This window comes from Cololabis saira, chromosome 15, assembly GCF_033807715.1.
Source record: "Cololabis saira isolate AMF1-May2022 chromosome 15, fColSai1.1, whole genome shotgun sequence".
Classification (NCBI taxonomy): domain Eukaryota; kingdom Metazoa; phylum Chordata; class Actinopteri; order Beloniformes; family Belonidae; genus Cololabis; species Cololabis saira.
Genome location: NC_084601.1, coordinates 21,053,230 through 21,080,883, shown reverse-complemented (window position 1 = coordinate 21,080,883; position 27,654 = coordinate 21,053,230). Strand labels below are relative to the sequence as shown.

General features: G+C 43.0%; 1 protein-coding gene across 6 annotated transcripts in view; it reads right to left on the bottom strand.

Annotated features, from left to right (window-relative positions):
* zgc:91944 (uncharacterized protein LOC436941 homolog) overlaps positions 1-25,981 on the bottom strand; it is a 32,572-nt gene extending 6,591 nt beyond the window's left edge. Inside the window, exons 1-6 of one of the 6 annotated variants that reach the window (XM_061741065.1) lie at positions 25,901-25,981; positions 22,742-22,851; positions 18,641-19,064; positions 18,254-18,339; positions 8,316-8,426; positions 4,244-4,453 (exon numbers count right to left, since the gene is read on the bottom strand). In XM_061741065.1, the coding sequence (XP_061597049.1) occupies positions 4,244-4,453; positions 8,316-8,426; positions 18,254-18,339; positions 18,641-19,064; positions 22,742-22,823 (913 nt within the window). In that variant the 5' untranslated portion in view covers positions 22,824-22,851; positions 25,901-25,981. Of the gene's footprint in view, positions 1-4,243; positions 4,454-8,315; positions 8,427-18,253; positions 18,340-18,640; positions 19,065-22,741; positions 23,089-25,900 lie in introns of those variants that run through there. The other 5 variants (XM_061741067.1, XM_061741066.1, XM_061741068.1 and 2 more) reach the window with 5 other exon arrangements.
* Between the last annotated feature and the right edge of the window lie 1,673 nt (positions 25,982-27,654).

The following is a 27,654-nucleotide window of genomic DNA, read 5'->3' as shown; positions in this document are numbered from 1 at the left end:
AGGAGGAGGTCAAACGTGTTACAGTGCCTTGCAAAAGTATTTGGCCCTCTTTGTGACCTTTTGCCACATTTCAGGCTTCAAACCTAAAGATATAAAACTGCAATTTTTTGTGAAGAATCAACAAGTGGGACACAATCATGAAGTGGAATGAAATTTATTGGATATTTCAAACCTTTTGCATGCCCCAAAATTGGGCGTGCAAAATTATTCAGCCCCCTTAAGTTAATACTTTGTAGCGCCACCTTTTGCTGCGATTACAGCTGTAAGTCGCTTGGGGTTTGTCTCTATCAGTTTTGCACATCGAGGGACTGAAATTTTTGCCCATTCCTCCTTGCAAAACAGCTCGAGCTCAGTGAGGTTGGATGGAGAGCGTTTGTGAACAGCAGTTTTCAGTTCTTTCCACAAATTCTCCATTGGATTCAGGTCTGAACTTTGACTTGGCCATTCTAACACCTGGATATGTTTTTTTGTGAACCATTCCATTGTAGATTTTGCTTTATGTTTTAGATCATTGTCTTGTTGGAAGACAAATCTCCGTCCCAGTCTCAGGTCTTTTGCAGACTCCATCAGGTTTTCTTCCAGAATGGTCCTGTATTTGGCTCCATCCATCTTCCCATCAATGTTAACCATCTTCCCTGTCCCTGCTGAAGAAAAGCAGGCCCAAACCATAATGCTGCCACCACCATGTTTGACAGTGGTGATGGTGTGTTGAGGGTGATGAGCTGTGTTGCTTTTACGCCAAACATAACGTCTTGCATTGTTGCCAAAGTTAGATTTTGGTCTCATCTGACCAGAGCAGCTTCTTCCACATGTTTGGTGTCTCCCAGGTGGCTTGTGGTAAACTTTAAACGACACTTTATATGGATATCTTTAAGAAATGGCTTTCCTCTTGCCACTCTTCCATAAAGGCCAGAATTGTGCAGTATACGACTGATTGTTGTCGTATGGACAGAGTCTCCCACCTCAGCTTTAGAGCTCTGCAGCTCATCCAGAGTGATCATGGGCCTCTTGGCTGCATCTCTGATCAGTCTTCTCCTTGTATGAGCTGAAAGTGTAGAGGGACGGCCAGGTCTTGGTAGATTTGCAGTGGTCTGATACGCCTTCCATTTCAATATTATCGCTTGCACAGTGCTCCTTGGGATGTTTAAAGCTTGGGAAATCTTTTTGTATCCAAATCCAGCTTTAAACTTCTCCACAACAGTATCTCGGACTTGCCTGGTGTGTTCCTTGTTCTTCATGATGCTCTCTGCGCTTTAAACGGACCTCTGAGACGATCACGGTGCAGGTGCATTTATACGGAGACGTGATAACACACAGGTGGATTCCATTTGTCATCATTAGTGATTTAGGTCAACACTGGATCATTCAGAGATCCTCACTGAACTTCTGGACAGAGTTTGCTGCACTGAAAGTAAAGGGGCTGAATAATTTTGCACACCAACTTTTTCAGTTTTTTATTTGTTAAAAAAAGTTTGAAATATCCAATTAATTTCATTCCACTTCATGACTGTGTCCCACTTGTTGTTGATTCTTCACAAAAAAAAATTGTTTTATACCTTTATGTTTGAAGCCTGAAATGTGGCAAAAGGTCACAAAGTTCAAGGGGGCCAAATACATTTGCAAGGCACTGAATTTAACTCAAATTCAAAATTCAATTCAAAATACTTTATTCATCCCAAAAGGAAAATAGCTGTTGCAGTAGTCATGATTTAAGTTTCTTCAGAGATTCCTTGTAGAGGTTTATGGCTGTGGGGAGGAAGGATCTCCTGTAGAGGTTTGGAGAATCTTCTTACTGAAGTATCTCCTCGGTCTGGGTGGCAGCAGGTCTGAAGAGGATGCTCAGGGTTGTCCATGATCTTCTTCTTCTTCATCTTATGAAGTATCCTCCTGTGCACCATCATCACCGGAGGGTGCAGAACAGAGTTTGTTCGGTTTAGGGAGCCAGCCTCCTGCCATTAATGCCTCGGCTTCTAATCAAATCTCAATGTTTAATTGAGGAAATGCATTTTTTAATTCACCCTTTATAAAAGTTACCCGTAAGTTACACATAAATAAATCAAAGCTGAGATAGCAACGGCCAAATACAAAACTTAAGGCTTAAAAATGGCAGTCGGTAAACAGTGAGCAACATCACTAAGGCCAAATCCATTGTATTACATGCAAAAAAGGTTTCGGCACGCCTTCATTTCTTATTTCAAATCAAGAAACAAACAAAAAAACAGTGATAATATTACAAAAAAACAGTGATAATATTAGAAACAGACCAGTTTATTGGCCAATTAATGGCCTTTTTTTCCCCAGCATCAGCCAGAAATACTTCAGTCCTTGTTTAAATATGTGTACAAAATAAAATCTCACAATGCTCCAAACTAAATCAGACCACAGTATGTAGTGTGACATCCCTCAGAACCACGCTGAGATTTAACTTTTTAAGGCCAATGTCCAGTTAGGATTAGGGTTTCAATGATTAGTTGGTATTACATGGAACCTTTAGCATCAACGATTCATATAAAAATCACATTAATGTTATGGACAAGCATGTCATGCACTACAGGAAGTGTGGGGGAAAGCAAATCTGGGGATGTAGCTCACTGAACAAGAAGCACAGACTGTATGATTAGCAACGAGGGAAACTCGGGGGAGGAAGGGGGTATTAAACAAGTAGTGGAGCCAACAGCTTCCTGTCAGTGCTGATGTGTTGTCTGCGTGAGCTCTGCTTCTAGCCTAGCCCGCCAAACTGCTATCCACCTTATAAGTTTGTCTGCAGTCCGTGGCAACTCAAGGCAGAAGCACAACTAATTTATTCCTGCATCCTAAATGGGGGATAATGCGAGGCATTCACTGCTGGCTGCACAAAACAGCCCCTCTCAAAGACCCAGGCAACTCTAGTTTCCAATTTTCATGCAGTATCCCACACGACAAAGAGAGATGCTGGATAAATATTACAGATGCAGCAGTGATTTACTCCACTAAAAATAGAGCCCATCTACAGCCCGGATTCATCCAGATGCTCAACGCAACATCATCCTATTCCTTATTTATATGCACATTATTGTATCTTTAAATAGATTGAATCTTACAAGTAAAGACTACACAATTTTCTAATTTATTCCAACATTTAAGGTCAACTTTAGTTGATTATTTCATTGTTAAAAGAAGTAGTTTTTTTTGTTTTAAAAGAGAAAATAAAATCGATTAAAATTCAGATTGGGTCCCACAGGATCCAACGCAAATTTCGCGGGAGCGGGTGGTTTGAACTGCGAGATCGGGATGTAGCCTAGCATCAATATGGAAATCAATGACGTGGAAAAGAACCTCAAAAAAGGTCTTTACAAAACAAAGACAAAGCAAGTCAAGTCAGATATTTGGAGAAACTTTGTTCAGTGTCTGTGGCGCATCTTGGAAGAGAGACGCAGGGATTGGGAGCGCAGTCGGTCAGCAACATTCTCTTCCTCCACAGCAATATTATGGCCAAGCGATTCATTTGTTAAATGAATTTGCTTCCTTCGTTAACTTTGTCTATTCTATGTTATTTATTAGTGTTATTTGAGCCACTCACAGCTACTCTCGTTACTATAACCTCAACCACATAATTGATGCGTGCGCGAAAGGTGAAAAAGCTTGTGCGATGATGACAATGATGGATTTGGAGCTAACTTTAGGTAAAGTGACCTATGAACTGTCAATTATCGATCAAGCTCCACAATTATGTTAGCATTAAATCCGATAGATTTGTCAAGGACATTTCTTTTCTTTACTGCCCTTACTTTTTAACAACTTGTGCTTTTTATTATTTTACCTCTTATCATTTTATTTGTTATTTACCATTTAATTGTGTCTTGCCGCTTTCAATGTTGATGTTACCTTTACCTTGTGTTGAACTGTGCTATATAAATAAACTTGCGGGACGGGAGAAGACACTAAATCAATGCATCTCTATTATTGTGCGGGCATGAATTCTCAGAGTTTTGCGGATGCAGGCGGGAGTGTAACACACACGTTGCGGGCGGTAACGGTCAGAAATGCAGCGGGAGCGGGATGAAGGAAACAGCTCTAGCGTGTAGGTGTCGCCCGCTGGTAGAAAGGCAAAGCTGCTTCCTGTTAGCATCACAAGCACTTGGGCCTGTGGAGAAGCACGTCAAGCAGACAGCGTGAGCACACGGTGACTGGGTTACGGGCCGGCCGATGTGCAGGCGTCTCCTGCAGCGTGCTGCTGAAGCCGGGGCGGGAAGGGGGCGGTTACCTGACTGGGCGGCTGCGGCAGCAGTGCACCATGGGAGCAAGTGCAGCAGCAGCTCTCTCTGCCTGCTCCACGATGAGCTGAGGTTGAGGTTGGTGTTGGGGAGGATGTCGGGGAGGCTGCCACTCGCCCCTGTGAGCGTCCTGTCTCTCTCCCCTCCCCTGGCCCTGGGCTGGGGACTCACGCTGTGCTGGCTTTCACTGCACCTCAACCCTTCAGTCGGGACAAAACCGATAGTCAGGCAGGCCGCAGTTTAGGTATAAGACACCAGTTGTGGGCAAAAATGGGAGTTTCATACTTCACATTAGCATCTGTGTCTCCGGGGCAACTCGCACACACTGCTGTAGGCCTGCTATGACGTTAGGATGTAATAACTTGCCATCAAATGTCTACTTTCTAATACATTTTAATCGCATGAACAAAACCAGAGGCCAGTTACTCTTGCTGATGTTAGGACTCGTGACCGACAGGTCAGTAGGAGCAAGCAAGGCCTTCCTCCGCGACCTCCTGCAGCTGTCAGCAACAACATTCTCTTTGGAGTTCATTTCACTCCAAATGTTATGAATGCTTAGAAAAACTAATCTCAAAAGCACATTAAACCCCATTTCCATCCCACAATGCATCACCACCAATATGCATACGGATCTGGTAGCTTTGTCTCGATTCCTACACATACCCGTCGCGTAGCCAGTAAGGGGCCTGGGTGGCAGCCAAAATACATGCTTCACATAAACATATTCTAAAAAATTATATGAGAAAAGGTATAAATATAAACGTGATTTTTTGTTGACTTGTGTTCAGCCTTTATTTTATTTCTTCTGATTAAAACAGAACTTTTTAAACAAGTTGTAGGGAGCCTCGGGACATAATTGATTGCTCTGGTTCCGGCATATTGAGCTGCCTTTAGCCAGCAAGCTAGCCGGCGTTGCAGCCGAGTTTAACGCCACAACAATGGCTTCCCATTGTTGTAGATTGTTTTCTGCTTAAAAGTTTTTTTTAAAAGTCCGCTCTTTCTGGGACAATATGGCCCACCCATTTTTGTCCTGGCCAACCCAAAAAAATATTTCTGCCTATGCCACTGCGTGGTACTGAGCCATCTACGCCAGGACACCATAGACTACAGGCCTGCCTTTAACAACAACATGATCAATAAACCCCTCAGCATTGGCTTACTATCTACATACTGATCCTGGCCTATGGGCAGAAATATGTGCCACTAGAAACTGAATTTGAATCATTTATATTTGAATTTGAATTGCTCAACTTGAATAATTGCATAAAAAAACTGAATCTGAATCACATAATTTGAAATTGAATTTATTAGTTTGGAACTGAATTTCTATAAACTTGAAACTGAATGTCACATTATGAAATTGAATTCAATTGTTCTTAAACTGTATTTGATCCTCACTGAAAATTCAACTCTTTATACTTTCACATTCAGTTCTCACACACTCCTCAGCAGAAATTTTTCTACAAAACGGCAAGATATAAATCTAGACTTTTTACACAGAATGACACAGAAAGTTTCAAAATATCTAGCTCCCATTGGTCGTTTATATCGTTGAAAGAAAATAGAGGTTATAGTAGGCTACGTGAAAAGGAGTTCTTTGTATCTGCACTCGATTGCTGTTCCTGCGGAAGACCCGGATGTCTGGCGCAGTAACTCCAGTAAATTGAATTGCAAGAACTGAATTTCCATTGTGAGAACTGAATGTAGATTCACTTTTTCAATGCAATGATTCAAATTAAACAATACAAATTCAAATTATGTGATTCAGATTCAGTTTTTTAATGCAATTATTCAAGTTGAGTAATTCAAATTCAAATATAAATTATTCAAATTCAGTTTGTAGTGGCACATATTTCTGCCCATACTGGCCCTTCTCCCCTACCTGCACCAGGTACCGAGCAATCGGTACCTCCATCTCCTCCACTCTTTCCATTAGCACGCCCTACGGCCGTGTCCTCAGCCTTCTCCTTTACATCCTGTACACCCATCACCGCTCTTCCCATAACAGCAATGTAATGTTAAGTTTGCACACAATGCAGCCATCACTGAACTAATTAAGAACAATAATCAATCTGCTTATACACAGGAAGTCCAGAGCATCACAGAGCACTCCGCCTCAAACAACCCAGACCTTAATATAGGGATAACAAAGGGAATGGTTGTGGAAATCCCACTTACAATCAATATAGACCATCTTTACAGTACATACATGCCTATGTACATTTACAGTAAAGTACATAGGCATCCATGTCTCAGGGGACTGTACATGGTGGACACACACCTCAACAGTGACAAAGGACGTACAGAAGGAGGTTTAGAATACTTTGTATATACATTATGTGCCCTCTTTGTTCATTCTCTAGTGGATACATATACTTTCTGAATGGTGGAGGAAATTAGTGTCATTGGATATCTTAATGTTGATGGTTTGTAGAGATACTGGGATTCCTGGGTTATAGGGGGAAGGGTTGGGGTAATCATGATTTGTTTATCTCCTGTTTTGTTTTTGCTGTTTGTTTAGTTTTTTTGTCTGTTTTATTATATTTATTTTGTGTCTTTTATTTTTATTTTTACTTTTTAGCATTGGAAGAGGAGAGAATCTCTGACAGTACTGGTTCCATTTACAATGCCATTTATGACAGTACTATGATCATTTTGTTACCATGAGATCATTCTTAATAAAAAATGTATCACAAAAAAAAGGACGTACAGAAAAGATCGTATTTCCTCCGAATCCTAAAAAAGGACAGACATAACCTTTTCTAATAGGAGCATAGTAAGACTGTGATGACCTAAGGTCTGGTACAACAGACAGTGGAGACCGAGCTTTAAAGAAAAAGAGAAGAAAAAACAAAACAAAGAAGGATAACGTGAAGGAAAAGGTGACGCTTTTTCACAGGTCCTGTTTTGCTGTAAAGTAATAACGTAAAAACAAACGTTTCTCATTAACATTTGCGGTTTGATGTGATTAAATCTGAGGATCTGGACCATTTATTGTTGTGGAACTACTTAATTGTAAGCATGTTTTTGTCTTTTTAAGTAGCTGTGTTGTAGGACATGAAAGGGTCAGAAGTGACCTAAGCAGCGATGCCATCGCTGTAGCCTGCACACACAAGCTGCAGTCCCTCGCTTCCATTTAATTTCCTAACCCGTAACCATCTTGGTTTGCCTCCCCGGTGATGGGACTGTGTTTATCATTCGCCTTTGAGCTGAAAATGTAAATGTGTGTCATGTCCCGCCTTGACCTGGCGGCCCCTGAGGACCACGGTCGGAGTAAGCGCAAGGTTGGCAGGCTTGGAGGATGGGGGAGGCAAGCATTGGTTTACATGTACAACACAACACATTTTATCCCTTAATAAGCCCTCCATTACCTGATCGATAATCAGCCATCATTAACCTGACATCCAACCTTGGAAAAACACTCTGCACCTCCCAGTTACTATCCCTGTGGGGATCTGTGTCCCTTTGCCCTGCACACTATGTCGCTTTTCCACTAGTACCTACTTGGCCCGAATCAACTCGGCCTGGTTTATTTTCCACTACAGTTCAGCATCTGGAGCAGAAGTAATAGGTTGGAGCGAAGCTGCTGTGGCTGGGAGCAGCGAGCAGCTATGAAGTGACAGAGCTCCTGGTAGATCTGGTCGTTCCTTATCTCCCGTCTAGATCCCTTTTTAATTCTCTCCTCGGCCACCAGGTTTATGAACATCTGCACCTCAGAGTTGGATCATCAAACAGACTTTTGCGCTGCCATTGCTGGTCGAATAAAATGAACAAGAAGCCGTCAGTCGCTCTTTCGCTAATGTCCACATCTGACTCAGACGTCTGACTCCAACCCCCCGACCAATCGGTGGCCTGTAGTGTGATGACGTCAGATGCAGCCGACTCAGCCGCTTAGAACCTCAGCAGAGTAGTTACAGAAAAGTATCTACTCGGCACAGTTATACCCCTAGTGGGAAAATACCAAACCAAAGTGAGTTGGGCTGAGTAGGTACTAGTGGAAAAGCGCCATTAAAGTCAAATATCACAAGATGGGGACAGCCTTGATCCCGGCCTGGGTCTCACCTGGGTTATTCCTCTCCAGCAGGTACCAGCGGTAGAAGGCTCTGCGCTTGGAGTCGCTCATTTCCAGGCCTTGTTGCAGCAGCCACTGGGATATGTAGCTCTGGCTGATACCTGTGCACAGGAGAGCACACATCTCCGTTATTTACACAGCCAACCGGGAGCAGCCGTGCTGTTGAGGTCGGCAAGATTCCAGCGCTGGAATACCCTGCTTGAGCTAATGAAGTCTTCCTCACATCAACACTTTAATTAGAGGGGTGTGATGTAGCGCGGGACATTATCGGGAGAGGGGTGGAAAACAGATTATTGAACGCATCACAACTTGTGAAGCACAATCACTGCTCTTCTAATGTCCCACTAAGACAAACTACCTGCAGCACTGTCACATCTATTATTAGAGCAATCCATTAATAGACTCCTGGAAAACACTTCTGGCCTAATAAAGGACGGTTCTCACGAATATATAACCCAACACAATATGAAAGAATAAGTTTACGCACACAGAAAGAAGGCGTGCGTCAGAGATGTGCGTATCACAACCACTCTCATCTGGAGAGACAGAAGTGTACAACTGGGGGTTTGGCATCTCAGCAAGGAGAGTCAAGGAGTCCAACACACGTTACTGGATACTCTCACTAGATAATGGACCTGGCAGCACTTCAGTGTTGGGTCACCACAACACCACTTCATTTAATTGTGTGTGTATATGTCTGTCTGAGTATATATATATAGATACACACACACACACACACACACACACACACACACACACACACACACACACACACACACACACACACACACACACACACACACACACACACACACACACACACACACACACACACACACACACACACACACACACACACACACACACACACACCTCTGTATAATAGGAGAAGGAATAAAGGTTTTGGCCTCCATTACGAACAATTCATCTCGCGAGATCAAGCCAAAGTTCCTCATATACGCAAAGCACAGCTTCTTTGCACAAGTTTTTTGCGCCAAGACCTGGGCGCCGCCATTACCCTACACAAATGCATTTCATTTCCGCCGGAAGCAAAGACTTGCTGCTCGTGAGCTTTTAATGTCGACAACTATGTCATTGCAATGGGAACACGGTTCTGCTACTTTGACTGGAGATGGCGTTACTCTCCCCCACCAGAATTCAGTACAGAACTGGGAGGGTAACGTGATGACACGGCCCAGCAGAACGGACAGCAAGATCTGCTCCTACTTCGTGCAATCCATGGTGATAGATGGAAAAGCAATGGACAATCTGAAAGCCTCTGAGGCATATCAATATCTGCACAGCAACAAAATCGGTTGTGTCATGTCATACAAACATGATCGTGGCAACAATGCGTGGCATAAAGCTTGGGTGCTGTAACTGAAGCTGGAGAAGTCAAAACTGCGGGATGTACGTGTGTTACTGGACCAGGGAGATCATGTTCCCATTCAGCTGCGATCCTATGGAAGGTAACAAGATTATTTGACCTATATGTCTTTATTTTTGGTATCCGAACTACATCATAGTCTACTTGGCTAGAGTCCAAAGTGTGTGTCTGCAATGATGATAATAATATAATAATAATAATAATAATAATAATAATAATAATAATAATAATAATAATAATGCATTTTTTTCATAAAGTGGATTTCTGCAAGCCCAATGTTATTTATATTTTCTATATATATTATATGTTCTAAATATTAATAATTCGTGCACATAAATCAAATGTGTGCATAAATAAAATTTTTGTAAATTTTGCAAACATTTGTTTAAGTCAAATCATACATATAATGTGTACTTCTGGGAGCACAACATCAGATTGGCACAGGCTTGAAAATGGCATCACAACTGGGTGTACAATCTCAGTTAGCCTCTTTGCCCTAGCCATGAACATGGTAGTCAAGGCAGCTGAAACTGAGTGCAGAGGCCCTCTGTCTAAATCCGGAACTCGGGCAGCCCCCCCCATCAGAGCCTTTATGGACGATCTCACTGTCACCACTACATCGGTTCCCGGTGCGAGATGGATACTCCAGGGTCTGGAAAAGCTAATCTCCTGGGCAAGAATGAGCTTTAAACCAACTAAATCCAGGGCCATGGTGCTGAAGAAGAGAAAGGTGGTGGACAAGTTTCGCTTCTTTGTGGATGGCACAGCAAACCCATCAATCATAGAGAAACCGGTCAAGAGCCTGGGCAAGGTCTTCGACTGTAGTCTCAGGGACACTGCAGCAATCCAAACAACCATCAAGGAGCTTGAGACGTGGCTAACGGCTGTTGACAAGTCTGGCCTACCTGGGAGGTTTAAGGCATGGATTTACCAGCATGGCGTCCTACCCCGGGTTCTCTGGCCTCTGTTGGTGTATGAAGTGCCCTTGTCTACAGTGAAGACTCTAGAGAGGAAGATCAGCAGCCACCTCAGTCGTTGGATGGGCTTTCCACGGAGCCTATGCAGTGCAGCTCTGTATGGGAAGACCAACAAACTCCAGCTCCCTTTCAGCAGCCTTGAAGAGGAGTTCAGGGTCTCTCGCACAAGAGAGGCTTTGCTCTACCGGGACTCCAAAGACTCGAAAGTGGCATCAGCGGGCATTGTGGTGCGAACCGGTAGGAAGTGGAGGGCTCAGAAAGGCCTGGAGGTAGCCGAGTCTCGGCTGAGACATAGGGCTCTGGTGGGCACGGTTGCAACAGGCCGTGCAGGGCTGGGAGCCATTCCTCAACCTCACTACGAGAAGGTTCGTGGCAAGGACAAACGCCAGCTAGTCCTGAAGCAAGTGCTGGCAGGGGTTGAGGAGGAACGGACCAGCAGGATGGTGGGCATGCAGCAGCAAGGAGCATGGACATGATGGGAGGGAGCGCTGGAGAGGAAGGTGACCTGGTCTGAGTTCAGGCAGGCTGAACCCCAGTGCATCAAGTTCATAGTCCAAGCTGTCTATGATGTATTACCCAGCCCAGCCAATCTCCATCTCTGGGGCATGGTTGACTCTCCTGCCTGTGAGCTGTGTTCCAGGAAAGGCTCTCGGGAGCACATCCTAAGCAGCTGCTCTAAAGCCCTCGGGGAGGGCCGCTACCGTTGGCGGCACGACCAAGTGCTGAAGATCGTTGCTGAAGCCATCTTCACCATCGTGGCCAAAAGCAACAGCAGCAAGCAACAACCTGGCAAGAGGAACATTGCCTTTATCAGGGCTGGAGAGCAGCCGCAGTCAGCAGTTGACTGGGTTCTACAAGTGGACTTGGGCAAGCAGCTCAAGTTTCCAGATTACATCACAACAACGTCTTTGAGGCCAGACATTTTGCTTTCATCAGTGTCTTCAAGGCAGGTGCTACTTATAGAACTGACAGTTCCCTGGGAGGACCGCATAGAGGAGGCGAACGAGCGGAAGGTGTCGAAGTACCAGGAGCTGGTCAAGCAATGCCAAAGAAGAGGCTGGAAGGCACGCTGTGAGCCCATTGAAGTAGGCTGTAGAGGGTTTGCTGGCCGCTCACTGTGCAAGGTGTTCACGCTACTTGGCATTACGGGGGTTGCAAAAAGGAAAGCCATCAAGTACACCATGGCAGCAGAGAGAGCCTCGAGATGGCTTTGGATTAAGAGGAGCGATCTGTGGGCCAATGCTACTGGGACACAAGTCAGGGCTTGATCAACCCCGACTGGGTCATCTGAAGGAGGGGGTATGATTGTTGAAAGACCCGAAACCCCCGATGATCTCAGGCACATCACTAGCCCCTTTCACACAGAGATTCCGCAATATTGGTGTAAAGAAGTCCTGCCAATACGCCGCCTTTGTTGGTTCACACAGAACCATACAACGCCGGCATAACGCCGCTCCCGTCTGTAAATTCACACAGCATGCCGGCGTTCCGCAATCAGAGGCGTGACAACAGCGTCAGCGTCTAGTGGCATGCCGGTGTTGTGCCAAAAAGTGATTGCCTGCCAGAATCTGATTTCTCCCCTGAAAATGGGTCTTTTTACCTGCCAAAAATTGATTGAAGGCCAAATACAGTTAATGAAAAGTTGTTTCTGCCTAAATATGACTTGATCTCATTCTTGAGCTTCATAATCTGAATATCTGACGTTTTAGCGCTGTCGTTCAACGGGCTGTTGTGCGCGCTCCCGCTGACATAAATCAGAAGAAATCAGATTCTGGCAGGCAATCACTTTTTGGCACAACACCGGCATGCCGGCTGTGTCATTCACACAGACCCCGTTTCGGCTCTGTGACTACCTCCGCTGCCGGCTTATTGGTGGGGCCACTTGGCCCCCCCATTCCGCCTCCGTGACTTTCACACAGAACAGCGAGGCGGCTTAAAGGCGCAACGTTCCCGCCTCGAACTGGCTGTGTGAAAGGGGCTACTGATGATGTGTCCCAGTGCATACTAGGATGTATCTTTTACTACTTATGTGTTAGTGTGTATTTTCTCTGTGCGAATACCACTCATAAAGTAACAACTTTACAAGATTATGAACACGGATTGCAGTTTTATAGGTGAGTTTTCTTCACTGTCTGAAACAACAATCAGACAAACAACAATCTGAAAGCGCGTTACGCTTTCAGAACTAGTCCGCCAGAACCGAAGCGGATTGCATCGACGGGAGGACTTCAGGAAGTAGAGCGTAAACGGCTCAAAAACTTGTCTATATATACACACACACACAGCATATATATATATATATATATCCCCATCCATCCATCCATTATCTATACCCGCTTTATCCTTTGCAGGGTCTTCTGCTGGAGTCTATTCCAGCTCATTTCAGGTGAAAGGCAGGGGTTACACCCTGGACAGGTCACCAGTCCATCGCAGGGCCACATATAAACACACAACCATGCACACTCACACCTACGGGCAATTTAGAATTTATATATATATATATATATATATATATATATATATATATGTATATATATTATACACATATATAATACACACACATACATACATATGTGTGTACACACATATGTATACACACGTATACACATATATGTGTATACGTGTGTATGTATGTATGTACATATATACATATATGTATGTGTGTATATGTAGTCCTCGTACGGGCAACACAGTTTCGATTCAGAGTCGCTCTATACTGCAACGTGCCCCCCCCCCCTCGCTACCCACTTCTTGTCCACCCGTTTTATCAATGAAGGCCACAAGAACTTTAAAAAAAATTTACTTTAAGAGAAGAAACAAAATATCTTAAAATAAACAGTACATTGCAGGATAGCCATACTTTTTGGTTTGTTAAACCCCAGTTCCATATAATTTTGAAATTGCAAAAAAAAATCCCCAACACTCATGATACGACTGCCTGCCATGAGCCTAGAAGACAACAGTATATTACACAGTCATTTCAAAACTAAAAAAGAAACCTGTTTCAGTGGATATTGTTAGCTATCTTGCACAAAACATAAGAAAACAGTATGGGGCTTGTTTCGTGCTGCCACTGGATGCTCTCATAACTATTACCAAGCAATATAAAGTCTACTAGCACATTCATCTGCTGAGCAGGCCTCAGCGGCCCAGATGTTGGCTAACTGCGCCTAAACTCCACCATCCGCCTGCAGTCACCATTTTCATTTTTCCTAATAAATCAGCAGTAGTGAACTTTCAGCACTCTTTTCTTCTTGTGTGTGTGATTTTTTTTTTTTTTGGGTCGTTTTGTTTTTTTGCACAATAGTTGTCCTTATCTCTTTGATTCACTGTGACCGGAAAAGCCGGAAGCTAAACAAAGTATCAACCAACACTCCGGGGGAGTATTGCACCGCGGCGAAATGGAGTGACGGAGAAGTCTGATGGGTTCGCGACGGCATCACAGCAACGGCGTAGGCTCTGCGTTGGTTTAACGCAGAACTCATGTAGGCTCATGTAGCTTATTAACTTAAGCTTTCCTGTGGAAATAAAGGTGTGTGCAACACAACGTGCAGTACACCAACACACACAGCATGTCACTCTCCTAGAGTTGATACAAGTTGTAAACTATAAACCTTAGTTTTCCTGAGGAAAAAGGAATAAATCTTAAAATAAAAAATTATGAATTATTAAGGTTTGCTAAAGCTTTAGCGATAGCATCCGCCGTGCGTGAGGAAACTCTTGTAAGTGAAGCACAACTCTTCACACTAGAACTCCAAATGTCACTCGTGAAGCTGACTGACATGACTATCGTCCTGCGTGAGGGTTTGGATGTGACTGTAAATAGTCTGGTATAACTGCGGCGGGATTTCATCAGTGAAATAATTATGACGCAGCAGCGCGTACCGCGGATCCGAGCAGCAAACGACGCGGCTAAACCCGATCACTTTTACAACGATAAACATCTGATGGTCAAGGCTTATGAATTCATTACCTTACGATGCAGTTCCTTATTTTTCTTGCTGTTGTTGCTGTCGTTTATAGATCTCTGTTACAGCTGAGTTAGCGGCATTGCTGCACGCTCCTGTTCTTTATATAGTTCTTGACTTGAGAAACTTTCAAATGTCTTATCAGCTTCGTTGTGTTGAAATTCTTTAATAACATTCTTCCTTGCAGTATTTCCTTTGCACACACTTTGCAAACTGCAAATTTGTTGTTTTCAGACATTGTAAGACTCCCATACCGGTGAGGACGGCCACGCCCCCTTAGGAGACCTGGGTCTGAGATGTGGGAACGCACGCGAGGGCGGTTGTTGTTGTAAACGTCATCTGATCGGCCTGCTTTGAACTATTATTTTGAGAACGCCGATCAAAACCGATAGGGGCATTATCGGCCGATACCGAACGGTTGCCGATCGATCGATGCTTCTCTACTCATACCCATCTAGTTTAATCCATTAGACCTCAAGCGCGCACAGGGTGGCATCTTGACAAGAGCAATGCAAGTGCACACCAACATAAAATAATTCAGAAACATTTTTTTCTATAGCCAACTTGCACATGACTTCAATTGTATTGGTGTATTGATATTTTGTAGGGCGAGAACAGAAGTGAGCAGCCTTATACCATTAGTTTGTGAACGACACCACCTAGCTGAAGTTAGACATGCGGGTGAGACGGACAGAGAGAGATGCATAATACACAGATTATAGACTGCAAACCAATAAGGAAAAAAACCAATGTCTCTGCTAGTCAAAAACAGACCTGCGTTTGAGCACATGTTTGCAGGAGATGTCCATCTATGTTACACCACTGTAATCAAGTACCACACATCCACCCAGGACCAGTGGACCTGTGCAGAAGGGATGAAAAGTCTGCTGGGAAACTCTTTGTTGCTGGTTGATCATGTAACCTCTTTCCTTCTGCACATTTCAGATATTATTAAAGCCGGTCTCGGGCTAATCCATTGCCGCTATTCATCGGCATTTATTGCAGTGTTGCACTTCCTCTTTAATCCCTTCTGTAACGGCCCATCCACAGTTGGATCAAGGCCAATTACAGGCCTTTATGGGGAAGAAAGGGACAGAGATGAAGTGGGGATCACTGCACTCCCATCCGTAAATTTCCTGCGCTGGATTTTCCTGGGGATTTCTCGGAAACAACCCTCTTTGCACGTTGCTGACATCACAGCTTCCTTGTGCATGTGCTGGTTTTACTCAACAGCATCCCTTCTCCAAACAACTCCTGGTTATCTGGGTTCACCAGATCAAGCATTATTCTATTTCAACAGCCATGACAACAGGCAAGCCGTTGCCACAAGGAGCAGCTGATACATTTTTCCAGAATAAGAGCACTAATCCAGGAAAACTGAAAGTTCACGAACAGAAAACCAGTCAATAAAGACGTTATTATTCTTGTCTCTCCTCAACAGTTCATGGGGAATGGGACACCAGCAGGGAGTGAGCTGGAAAGATTTGTATCAGTAGGAAGACAGCGGGGAGATGAGAACTGTATAACAAGTGTCTGCAGGAGCAGGTCGCAGACGCCAGGGGGTCATTAGGCACATTTCAGACTGAACAGTTACAAAACTTAAAACCTTTCTGTTTAGTAAAACCTATAGTTAATGTTCAGTAAACCTCTAGTTAGTGTTTAGTAAGGCCTATAGTTAATGTTCAGTAAACCTCTAGTTAGTGTTTAGTAAGGCCTATAGTTAATGTTCAGTAAACCTCTAGTTAGTGTTTAGTAAGGCCTATAGTTAATGTTCAGTAAACCTCTAGTTAGTGTAAACTCTAGTGTGTTAAGAGTCAGTAGTCATAGCTGCAGCTGCAGGACAAGACTAGAGCAGCTTCATCCTAGATATGCTGCTATAGAGCTACGTTGCAGGGGGACACCGACATGAGCAGTGCCCATCACCCCTCCTTCTCTTCCTTTCTCATTTATTAATTATAATTTCAGCGACTTCAGCGCCCCACGTTTGACGCTGAAGTCACATTTCGGGGGGTGGTAGTCTGGTGGTTACACAAGTGGGCTTGGGTTTGAGGACCCAGGTTCAAGCCCCGAAGATGGCAACCAAAATATACCACCTTGGGTCCCTGAGCAAGGCCCTTCACCCTTATTGGTCCCCGAGTGCCAGAATAAAACGGCAGCTACTGCTACTAGTCTAACTAGTGATGGGTTAAAAGCAGAGGACACATTTCAGTGTGTTTCCATGTATACTGACAAATAAAGTGGTTATTATGTTATTCAAAGTATCTCATAGCCATCATTGTTGTCCATAGTTCGTGTCTGCCCACTCTTTTTCTCTTCTGTGCATGTTTGCAGGCCAGAGCTTCAGGAGCTGCATCCTGGCTTCCTAGAGGCAACTTCTGTTGTAATAGACGCTATATAAATAAAATTCAATTGAAAAAAAACATTTCCCTCAGACGAGCAGAAATGGGAGAATAGGGCCTACCCTGCTGGTCAGTGGACAGGGTGTTCCTACGCTTGCTGCTGTGAGGGGGCACCTCTGCACCCCAGATAATAAGCTTTCATGGCATTAGGTTTTCTTCTATGGTGTCCATGGAGTTCACCTGTACTCCAGGCTACAGCCGCCACAACCCATCTTTCTGATCGATGGACATTCCATCTGGCGGATATCTCTGACACTTCCCGGGTTATCACTTTAATTCTCTTAATTTCTATAACACTTGTTAATCCATTCCTTCTTCATTTACACAACAAAACAAAGGGGTCTTATACTAAATGAAAAGTTCAGAAAGTTTCAACTGGAGATACTTGTGGCGCTTTTCTACTAGTACCTACTCGACTCAACTTGGCCAAGTTTCTTTTCCGTAACAATTCAGCACCTGGAGCAGAAGTAGGAGGGTTGGAGTGAAGCTGCTGTGACATATTTGATTTTGTATCTAAACGAAGAACACAACAACACTAAAGATGTAGAACCTGGAGGAGATGATAAATGTGCTGCTGGGTCTGTGATTGACATAAAGTGTTTGATATCAAGTTAAAAAATGAGAGTGAGAGAAGCTTCAAGCGGCAACGCTTTTTTTTTTTAGTTTGTCTCAGCGCTGCTGAAAAGTCTGTTGGTAGCCGCGAGCAGCTATGAAGTGACAGAGCTCCTGGTAGAACTGGTCGTTCCTTATCATCCGTCTAGATCCCTTTTTAATTCTCTCCTCAGCCACCAGGTTTATGAACATCTGCACCTCAGAGTTGGATCACCAAACAGACTTTTACGCTGCCATTGCCTGTTATAAAATGAACAAGAAGCCGCAGAGTCTCTCTTTCTCTGATGTCACATCCTGACTCAGACGTCTGACTCCAACCCCCCGACCAATCGGTGGCCTGTAGTGTGATGACGTCAGATGCAGCCCGACTAAGCAGCTTAGAACCTCAGCAGAATAGTTACAGAAAAAGTATCTACTCGGCACGTTAGACCCCTAGTCGAAAAGAACCAAACCGAGGCGAGTCGAGTCGGGCTGAGTAGGTGCTAGTGGAAAAGCGCCATTGGAGTGGCAACAAACAGGACTCAGGGAACGGAGGGGGGGGTTTAAATGAAACATCTGAAAAATCACAGTGAAAGCAGTGAGTACCTGTGACTTGCCCCACAATTGCTTGCGAGATCCTGCGACTGTTGAGGAAACTTTTGATCTCTTCTTTCACCAGGTTGCTGTCTCTCCTGTAGAAACAGTGAAGAACCCATCAAGCCATACGAAGCATCAGACAGTTAGAAACACCATTGTTTGCTCTGATTAACCTTATTCGCTGATGCCTCTCTTTTTTCATTCATCCCTGAACAGCTGACCTGAATTAACTCCACAATAATTCTGGAGAATAAGCCTGCAACTCTGGGGACGTTAGCTGTCATTATCCGATGTTATAATAGTCTCGCTTTTCTTTCCATTTCATCCGCACACAGAACTAACGCTGCAGCTCCCTGATAACACTCTGCAGCGCCCTCCTCCCTCTCCTGCTCTCACCTCATGTACTCCTCCACCTTTTCCTCCAGGTCCCACTCCTCCTCTCCCATCATGTCGTAGCTGAAGGAGCGCTGCGCGGCCACGCCGGCGGAGTAGAGCGGCGGAGGCGAGGCCTCGTAGCTGTTGCTGGGGGAGAGCGCAGCGCCGTCCAGGCCGGAGGTCTGCGTGGTGGCAGAGGCCAGCGAGAGCGAGGAGGAGGAGGAAGACGAGGATGGTGCCGGAGCAGCGATGGCGGGGGCGTTGCCGGACAGGGCCAGGCGGGAGTCACAATGAGAGGAGCGGTGGTCCGGGTCCAGCCTCTCCAGGGACTCCAGAGCGTGGAGGATCTGCGGTTTAGTCATGCCGGAGAGGCGAAGGCGCTGCAGGAGGTCGATCTGTTCGATGGTGTAGCGCGGCTCCATCTCACAGCACTCCATTCTTGGATCTGCAAATATGATGTGGGGGTTGCTCTTCATCTTAGTGAATTTGTGACAAGCAAGAAGACGGAAACACAAAGGCTGCACAGCTGAGTTCTCACCCGATAAACCGCACCACAAACATATGTACTTGCTATATTTAACTCTCTATCAGCTTAAATTTAGACAACATCTTACAGAGTTCCTCAGAACTAGTAGACGCATTGATAAATCGAATCAAATCAAAGTTTATTTAGACGGGACAATGCATATTAATGAACACTACATTAAGCAGTGTAAATACACCGGATTTTAGCAGAAATGCTAGTTTCCACCCGCAGTCCCCACAGAAAACATAAAAACAATTCAGTCAAACAATACAATCAAACAAGGGAACAAACATAAAACATACATAGTAGCAAAATAGATTCAGCAGCATTTAAAAGCAGTATGGATTGTATCTAAAGTGACTTGAGCAAAAAATGCATATTACAATAATGAAATACCAGCGATGGTAATATTATGGTATTGAGAGTTTCCAAGTTGTGTGACATACAAAGTGCGTGTTGCATTGCACATTGCCCTAGTACGTAACATGATTAAAGGATTATCATTTTCATTGTTAATGTAACATTAAATAAATGCACTTTTGCAGAAGATGCTTAACGCACAGGATCATTTTAGCAACTATTACAATACAGAATCCTTCTGAGTTTATGAAATTGCACTTGCAGACAACAAACAGACTGCATTCTCCTTTGAAGAACCTGTGGGTCATTCAAAGATCTGGCAACCTTTCAAACACTTGGCACTGACACGTGGGGCTAACCTTGATTCATTTGTCCAGAGGGGAGTTAACGTACGCTCAGCACTGAGGGTACACTCTATCCTTAGATGACATGTCGCTAGACATGCGCCCATTTGATCAGTTAGTGATGAATTGGCACATGTCAGCACATGCAAAATATGGACAGCCTTGGCTTTTTTCCCTATCAAAAAACAAATAATAAAAGGACACAATCACCAGAAGCAATACTTTTCCCTCCAACTACCGAATATCTACAGAAATGTCAATGTGTACAGCCTATGAGACAAGATTATATCGTAGAGAAACAACAATCAAAATGTTTCAGTAAATTAACTTAATCCAAAAGCAATACCCTTTAATTACCTTCAATTTTAAGTGGCTAACAGGCTGAAAATAAAGCTGGTAGAGAGCACTCAGCCCGCACAGGGAGCCCCGTTTACTTTCACTGGTTGGTTACGTGACTGTGTGCCGTTGATGGTTCTATTCTAAGAAAGTAAACGAGTAATTTACGCCAAGGTCAGACCATGCAATGCTCTCAGAAATACAGCCCCCCGCCACCACCACCAAAGAAAAAAAACAAAAGCTCCAGCTCAGACTGTAAAGATCTCACTGAACCTGACAGTTTGTTTAGAAAGACGTCCAGGATACATTTCTTCTGTGGAACAAGAGCACAGAAACACAACCGGGGTTTGGAAAACTACATCTGAACAAGCCACAAGACTCGAAGAACAATGTCCTGTAGACATACGTGATCAATGTGGAGGTGTTTGACCTTAATGCCCAGCAGCATGTTAGACGAAACCCAAACACAGCATTACAAGACAGCTCTCAAGCATTGGACCAGGGTCAGGATTGGTGTTGCTTCGCAGCCATAGGACCTGCCCACTAAGTCAACCGTGAAGTAAACACTGGTATAATATATACATCCAAGTATTTGAGTCCTGGCATGTTTTTATAAACCAGAGTACTCTATAGGGGCAAACGTAGGCCGTCTGTCCGACAGTTAAACGTTGGCTGAAACTGAGCAATGCAACGGGACAATGAGCCAAAGCATACAAGTAAAGCTACATCCAAGTGGCAGAAAGATCCGAGATTTGAGCTACTGGAGTCCAGACTTCAACCCAGTGGGACCTCGAAAGCTGAGACATTAAATAAGTGAGGAAACGTGGGAAAAAAAGTTCTAGTGTAAAAATGTAAAGAAAAAAAGAAAAAGTTGTTGTCCAACGCTGTATTTTCGAGATTGAAATACAATTTCAAGAAAAAAGTCAAAATGTCGAGATTAATGTTGAAATACAATTTCAAGAATAAAGTCGAAATTTCGACTTTTTTCTCGAAGTACATACGGTAATAAAAAAAAAATCTTCCTCCTCTAAAATATTGTTTTTATTTTTCTCCTGCCTGGCCTTTATACTCTTCCGTAATTTTCGTCATTGTAAGACTTATTGTGATGAGGTTATTTTTATCATGATAGGTTTTTTTTTTTATAAACACACACAAATAGCAAAAAAAAGTTAAAAATAGGAATGACTGACTGTTCTACATGACTGTATTTGCATATGACAACTTCGTATACCTGATGTTAACAAATGTAATTTACATAAAAGACGTGAACACTTCCGGTTCAGTGACGTCACAAGCGTCCCATTGTGGATTAAACAGACTAGTTTTGAATGTCGACAAGGAACATCGCAGTGATTTCAGTCGGCCACGTTCATCTAGGGTTGCCACCTTTCAGAAACAGAAATAAGGGATGCCCCAATTTCAGCAGTTTAAAGTTTAAAGTGCCTTAATAACATTGAACTTGCATGACTGTACAGACTATGGAGGATTTTTTGTGCCAAAATTAAATAAATAAATACAGCATTAATTAATTAAAATGGGAATGAAATATATCATTAATTAATTAAATGTCATTAATTAATTAAAATTCAGCATTTAATTAATTAATGACACATTTAATTAATGATTTTGTGTTGCGTGTGAATCATGAAATGTAAAACTGCATTTAATTAATTAATGACACATTTAATTAATGATTTCGTGTTGCTGAATCATGAAATGTAAACGTAAAACTGTCAGTTTCACTCGTCAAACTCAGTGGGCGGAGCTAACGCAAATCTAGTGGAATTCACTGCTTTGGTCTGAAACTGGAGGTAGAAGCCTTTCTAAACATATTTCATTCTAATTGTAATTAATTAATGACACATTTAATTAATTAATTATATATTTCATTCCCATTTTAATTAATTAATGATGTATTTATTTATTTAATGTTGGCACAAAAAATCCTCCATAACAGACAGCCAACCATATAGCAATTGAAATGCTATGTATATAAATATAGCTACAGGTGAAGGTCGGAAAATTTGAATATGGTTTAAAAGTAAATGTATTTCAATAATTCAACTTAAAAGGTGAAACTAAAATATTACCTAGTCTCATTGCATGCAAAGCAAGATATATTAAGCCTTTATTTGTTATAATTTTGATGATTGAATTGTTTATTGATTTCATAAAATATTCAAATTTTTTTAGATTTTTTTTTGGGAGGGGTTACATAAACTGTGAGCCATAAACATCAACATTATAAAAAATAAAGGCTTGACATATCTCACTTTAAATGTAGTGGGAAATAATATCTTTGTTTCACCTTTAGTTGAATTTACTACGAATGAAGTTTTGAAATATATTCAAATTTTCCGACTTTCACCTGTATGTTATGACATCAATAAATAAGAGCATAATATGTGTCTGTATTGCATTCAATACGGAACGCAACTTTTAATTCCCAATTACGGAACAATTCCGTATTTGAAGGGACGGGTGTCGTGGTTCAGGAGGTGTAGTGGTTAGTCTGTAGTGTCTGTAGTGTCTGTAGTGCTGGAGGGTCTTTCTTACCTGGCGGAGGCGGCGACACGCACGGCCGCTCGGGGGTCGGGGCCGCCCGCGGGGTCGCGGCGGGGACGCACCACTGCCGCATGGCTCCGCGCACTGCAGCGCTGCTGGACCTGCACGGAGGCGGACACGACACTCACCGCAGTGTGGGGGGATTAAACACACACCCGACACACACACGCTCCCGGGGCTGGCGCCGTGCAGCCGCGCGTCCACGCCCGGGGACTCAACTCTGACCGGGACCCACGAACACGGGCAACATCAGGAGTTGCTCGCTGTTTGTTAGGCGCTCCGAGAATAGACACCGGAAGATAACAGTGCGGCATTCAAAATAAAATACTTGGTGGCATCCCATTTTTTTTTAAAGGGGACCTATTATGGCATCTAATACCTATTTGAAACAGGCCTTGAATGTCTTAAAAACAAGCTTTTGATTCTTTTTGCTGAATAAATTATAAATTCAGCCTCTGAGCCATGTCTTTATCTTCTTTCCTGTATCTGTCTGCAACTTCAAATGAAGTTGAAGGTAGCAACTCATGGAGTCGACACATACATTTTTTTTTTTTTTTTTTTTTTTATCCCTGATTTTTTACCCATTTCATCACCCAGTGCTCCTACCTAGACAGTCCTGGACACATACATTTAAACATAAAATTCCTCAGCAGAGCATGGAAGGTGGGGACATAACAATTAACAAATAAAGTGCTTGCACTTGTCCATCTTGGAAGCTTAAGGAGGATCCTGAACGCATCATTATATCCCAGACAGCAAAATGTATTTGGCCCAGATTTGGGCCAGGTCTTGGTTAGCAATACCAGAACAGGTCAGGATTACGGATCAGGAACAGATCTGGGCCAGATCCGCACCACACATAGTGGCCTTAATAACTGTATTGGGCCAGCTCTGGCCCAGATCGGTTCCTGATCCGTAATCCTGACCTGTTCTGGTATTGGGCCGTTGGAAAAAAAGAGACCGGCCCAAACCCGTTTAGCGGACCTGGGCCAAATGCTAACCAAGACCTGGCCCAAATCTGGGCCAAATACATTTTGCTGTCTGGGATATAATGATGCGTTCAGGATCCTCCTTAAGCTTCCAAGATGGACAAGTGCAAGCACTTTATTTGTTAATTGTTATGTCCCCACCTTCCATGCTCTGCTGAGGAATTTTATGTTTAAATGTATGTGTCGACTCCATGAGTCAGAAAATTGTCTAATAACTGCACTCACTAACATCAAACGGAATGATACAAGGTACACATTTGGACTATGGAAACATTGGAACAGATGTTTGCATGTATTTTAATGTGTGACCTGTAATTTTTATGCATTTTATATGGAACCTTTTGAGTCTGTAATAAAGTATTCATTCATTCATTCATTCATTCATTCATTCATTCCCAGTCTCTAACCTCATTATCTATGCGGGATTCTGAGTGGGCGGGGCTATGATAATGAGGCTCTGTGCTGATTGGCTGCCTGAATGACGCGATACACCGCTACGAAAAAATGGCGGAAGCTCTGGCCGGCGGAGTTAGTTGTGGACGTGGTTTCACGCATCGGAGGCCAACCTATGTAAATCGCGCCCGTCGTTACGTAACGAAAGGGAGCAGAATATGAACGGCAGAATATGAACGGCTCGTAGAAGCCACATCACACTGGATGGCTCATCCGGGCGGCTGTACAGACACTGCAGAATTTGGTTGCTTTCCTCGTTCTCTGAGTTGGCAGGCTGAGGGGAGACCACTTTATATATGTTAAAGCAAGAGAAAACGTGTTTTTCATAATAGGTCCCCTTTAAATGTTGGGTAAAATCTTAAAATAAATATGATAGTATGAATATTGACAATCTCACTGTAACAAATTATGTTAAAATGATTGTTGAAAAAGAGAAAGAAAAATCACCACACAATATATGCAGTAGTTTGTGACTATGTGTTAAGACAGGATATTGAAATCAACTGAGGATTGTTAATTACTGAGAAGGGTAGGATTAAATAAGCACATGCTTCTTTCTACTCCTTTTCGGACATGGTAACATTATTTTATTTTATTTATTTATTTATTCTAAATCTAAATCGAGCACATGCTGTACGACTACAACTCATATCAGCTGATAGAACCACCTGATTCATAAGTGTCCCCGATTTAAATAAGAAAAAAACATCTGTAAACTATAATTTACAGAACTCATAGTAAAAAAATTCGAGAAGCCAAATTTCAAGCCACAAATGCCCTCTTTTCGCAAAACACCTCATGTTTCGGGGACGCCGCGCTTTTATTTTGAAGGACACCGGAAATGGTAGTATGAAGTCCGGCGTCCTTAGCACCACCTTGTCCCGGCTAACTACTTCAGTAAAAACTTAAGGCTGATGTATGGTTCCGCGTTACACCAACGCAGAGCTTACGGCGTAGGGTACGCGGCGACAGGCACCGTACGGTGCGCGTCGCCGCGTACCCTACGCCGTAACCCTACGGCGTAGCTCTGCGTCGATTTAACGCGGAACCAATAATTCAGGCTTTACACTTTGTGGTCAAGGTCCGACAAGAGCCATGTTTCGAATCACCACTATTTAAGGACGTATATACGCGTCTCGGTGGCTGCGGGCGGAGGTTTGTCGCCTCGCGTTGTGAAGCTTATGCTGCGTTCCATTTACCTCGGAAGTCGGAACTCGGAACTGAGAATGACGTCACAGCCGAGTTATCAGCGTTCCAGTTACAAAGTAGGTAAACAAGTTTGTAGTTCGCATATACCACATGAAAAATGTAAATTACACTATAGCAGCATATATATGCCGAACAATACTTGTATACGACTGATTTAGTGTGACCAAAACTAGAATGAAGTGCTACGGATTTTTACAGAGCTCTCTTCTACTGTTTACAACCGGGGCAGCCATCTTGGAATGTGAACTCGGGGGTGGTGAAGACTCTCCCACTTTCCCAGTGGGAAATCCCACTTCGAGGGGCGTTCCAGTTGAAAAATCCACTGGGAACTAGGAAATCCCCACTTCCGAGGGCAAATGGAACGCGGCATTAGCTCGCCGGCTACCGGCTAGCGGCTCTCCTGTCAGGACGAGGCTGCTCCACGCAAACAAACCAGGACATTCTCACCATTTTATAGACCGAGGCGGTCCAAGCCAAACCCCCCGGGGGAAACACTCACCGCGGACTAGCGCGCAGAGGACTGCGGGGTCATGCTGTCATTCAGCTCTGCGGGCAGGAGAGACACCCGTCCCCTGGAACACGGAATTGTTACGTAAAGCCGGAATTATGGTTCTGCGTTAAATCGATGCAGAGCCTACGGCGTAGGTTACGGCGTACGGTCCGCGTCGCCGCGTACTCAACGCCGTAGGCTCTGCGTTGGTGTAACGCGGAACCATAAATCAGCCTTAATTGGGAATTAAAAGTTGCGTTCCGTATTGAACCAATACGGAACGCCGTTTATTCCGTGTTTCATGCACGTCTGTCACTCATCACTGGAAAAAAAACAACAACACTTTTCACCTGTTTCAAGTAGATTTTCACTTGAAATAAGTAGAAAAATCTGCCAGTGGAACAAGATGTTTTTTGCTTGTAATGAGAAGATAAATCTTGTCCCACTGGCAGATTTTTCTATTTATTTCAAGTGAAAATTTACTTGAAACAGGTGAAAATTGTCAAATAAGTTATTTTTCTGTTAATGACTCTTGTTTTAAGTGTAATGAGATGTTTTAACTAAAAATGAGACATTTTAACTAGAAATAAGACAAATATTCCTGGTAAGATTTTGAGTTATTGCAGTGTAAATAAATTGCCTTTGCCTTTGTCTTAATATACAGGTGAAGGTCGAAAAATTTGAATTTATTGCAAAACTTTATTCGTTTCAGTAAATTCAACTAAAGGCGAAACAAATATATTATTTCCCACTACATGCAAAGTGAGATATTTCAAGCTTTTAGTTTTTATAATTTTGATGATTATGGCTCACAGTTTATGAAAACCCCAAATAAAAAATCTCAAAAAATTTGAATATTTTATGAAATCAATAAACAATTCAAATCATCAAAAGCTTAAAATATCTTGCTTTGCATGTAATGAGACTATGTAATATATTACTTTCACCTTTTAAGTTGAATTATTGAAATAAATTAACTTTTACACCATATTCTAATTTCCCGACTTTCACCTGTAGCTATATTCTACATCTTGGCTGATGGGGACATACAGTATGTAGCATAGGAGGCTAGTTCAGCTGCTAGTATGGTTGGCTGTCTGTACAGTCATGGAAGTTCAATGCTTGAGAGCACTTTAAACTTTAAATCAAAGCATTTTGTTTTTTCATATAAAATAAATACATTTCTATGCAGCTTAGAAGTTTTGGGGACGTCCCTTTTTTTGGCGCCTGCGCTGCTGACATTTGGGCGTCCCTTATTTCTATTTCTGAAAGGCGGAACAGGCACCACTAAAAGATATAGAATGGAAGTTAAAAATGTAAATATTTAAAGGTTAAGAATAAAAAAGACAGTATTTGGCTTCAGGAAGTACCTGCCAACTAAAAAACTCAAATAGGACAACGCTGTCACCTTGTTGAGGACTGTGTAGGTCTGTCTGGAGGGGGCACTACAGTCACGGCCATCAGACCTGTATACATTTCATACTGTATACTACAGTGTATGTACAGTAGCCTATGCAGTATGTCAGTTCTGAACATGGCCTCAGCATGAGAGACTTTTCAATAATAATATTAAATTGGAGTCATTAGATCTTCCATTCATCCATTCATCATTAGATTAGATTTGATTTATTTTGTACATGTAAAAAAACAACAATTCAAGAGAAGATAAGAAAACAAAACAACAAAACAAAGAATTTCATACTTTAACACTTGATATCTTGATTTACATGTGCAAAAAGGAGTAGGAAGAAGTGTAAACGTAT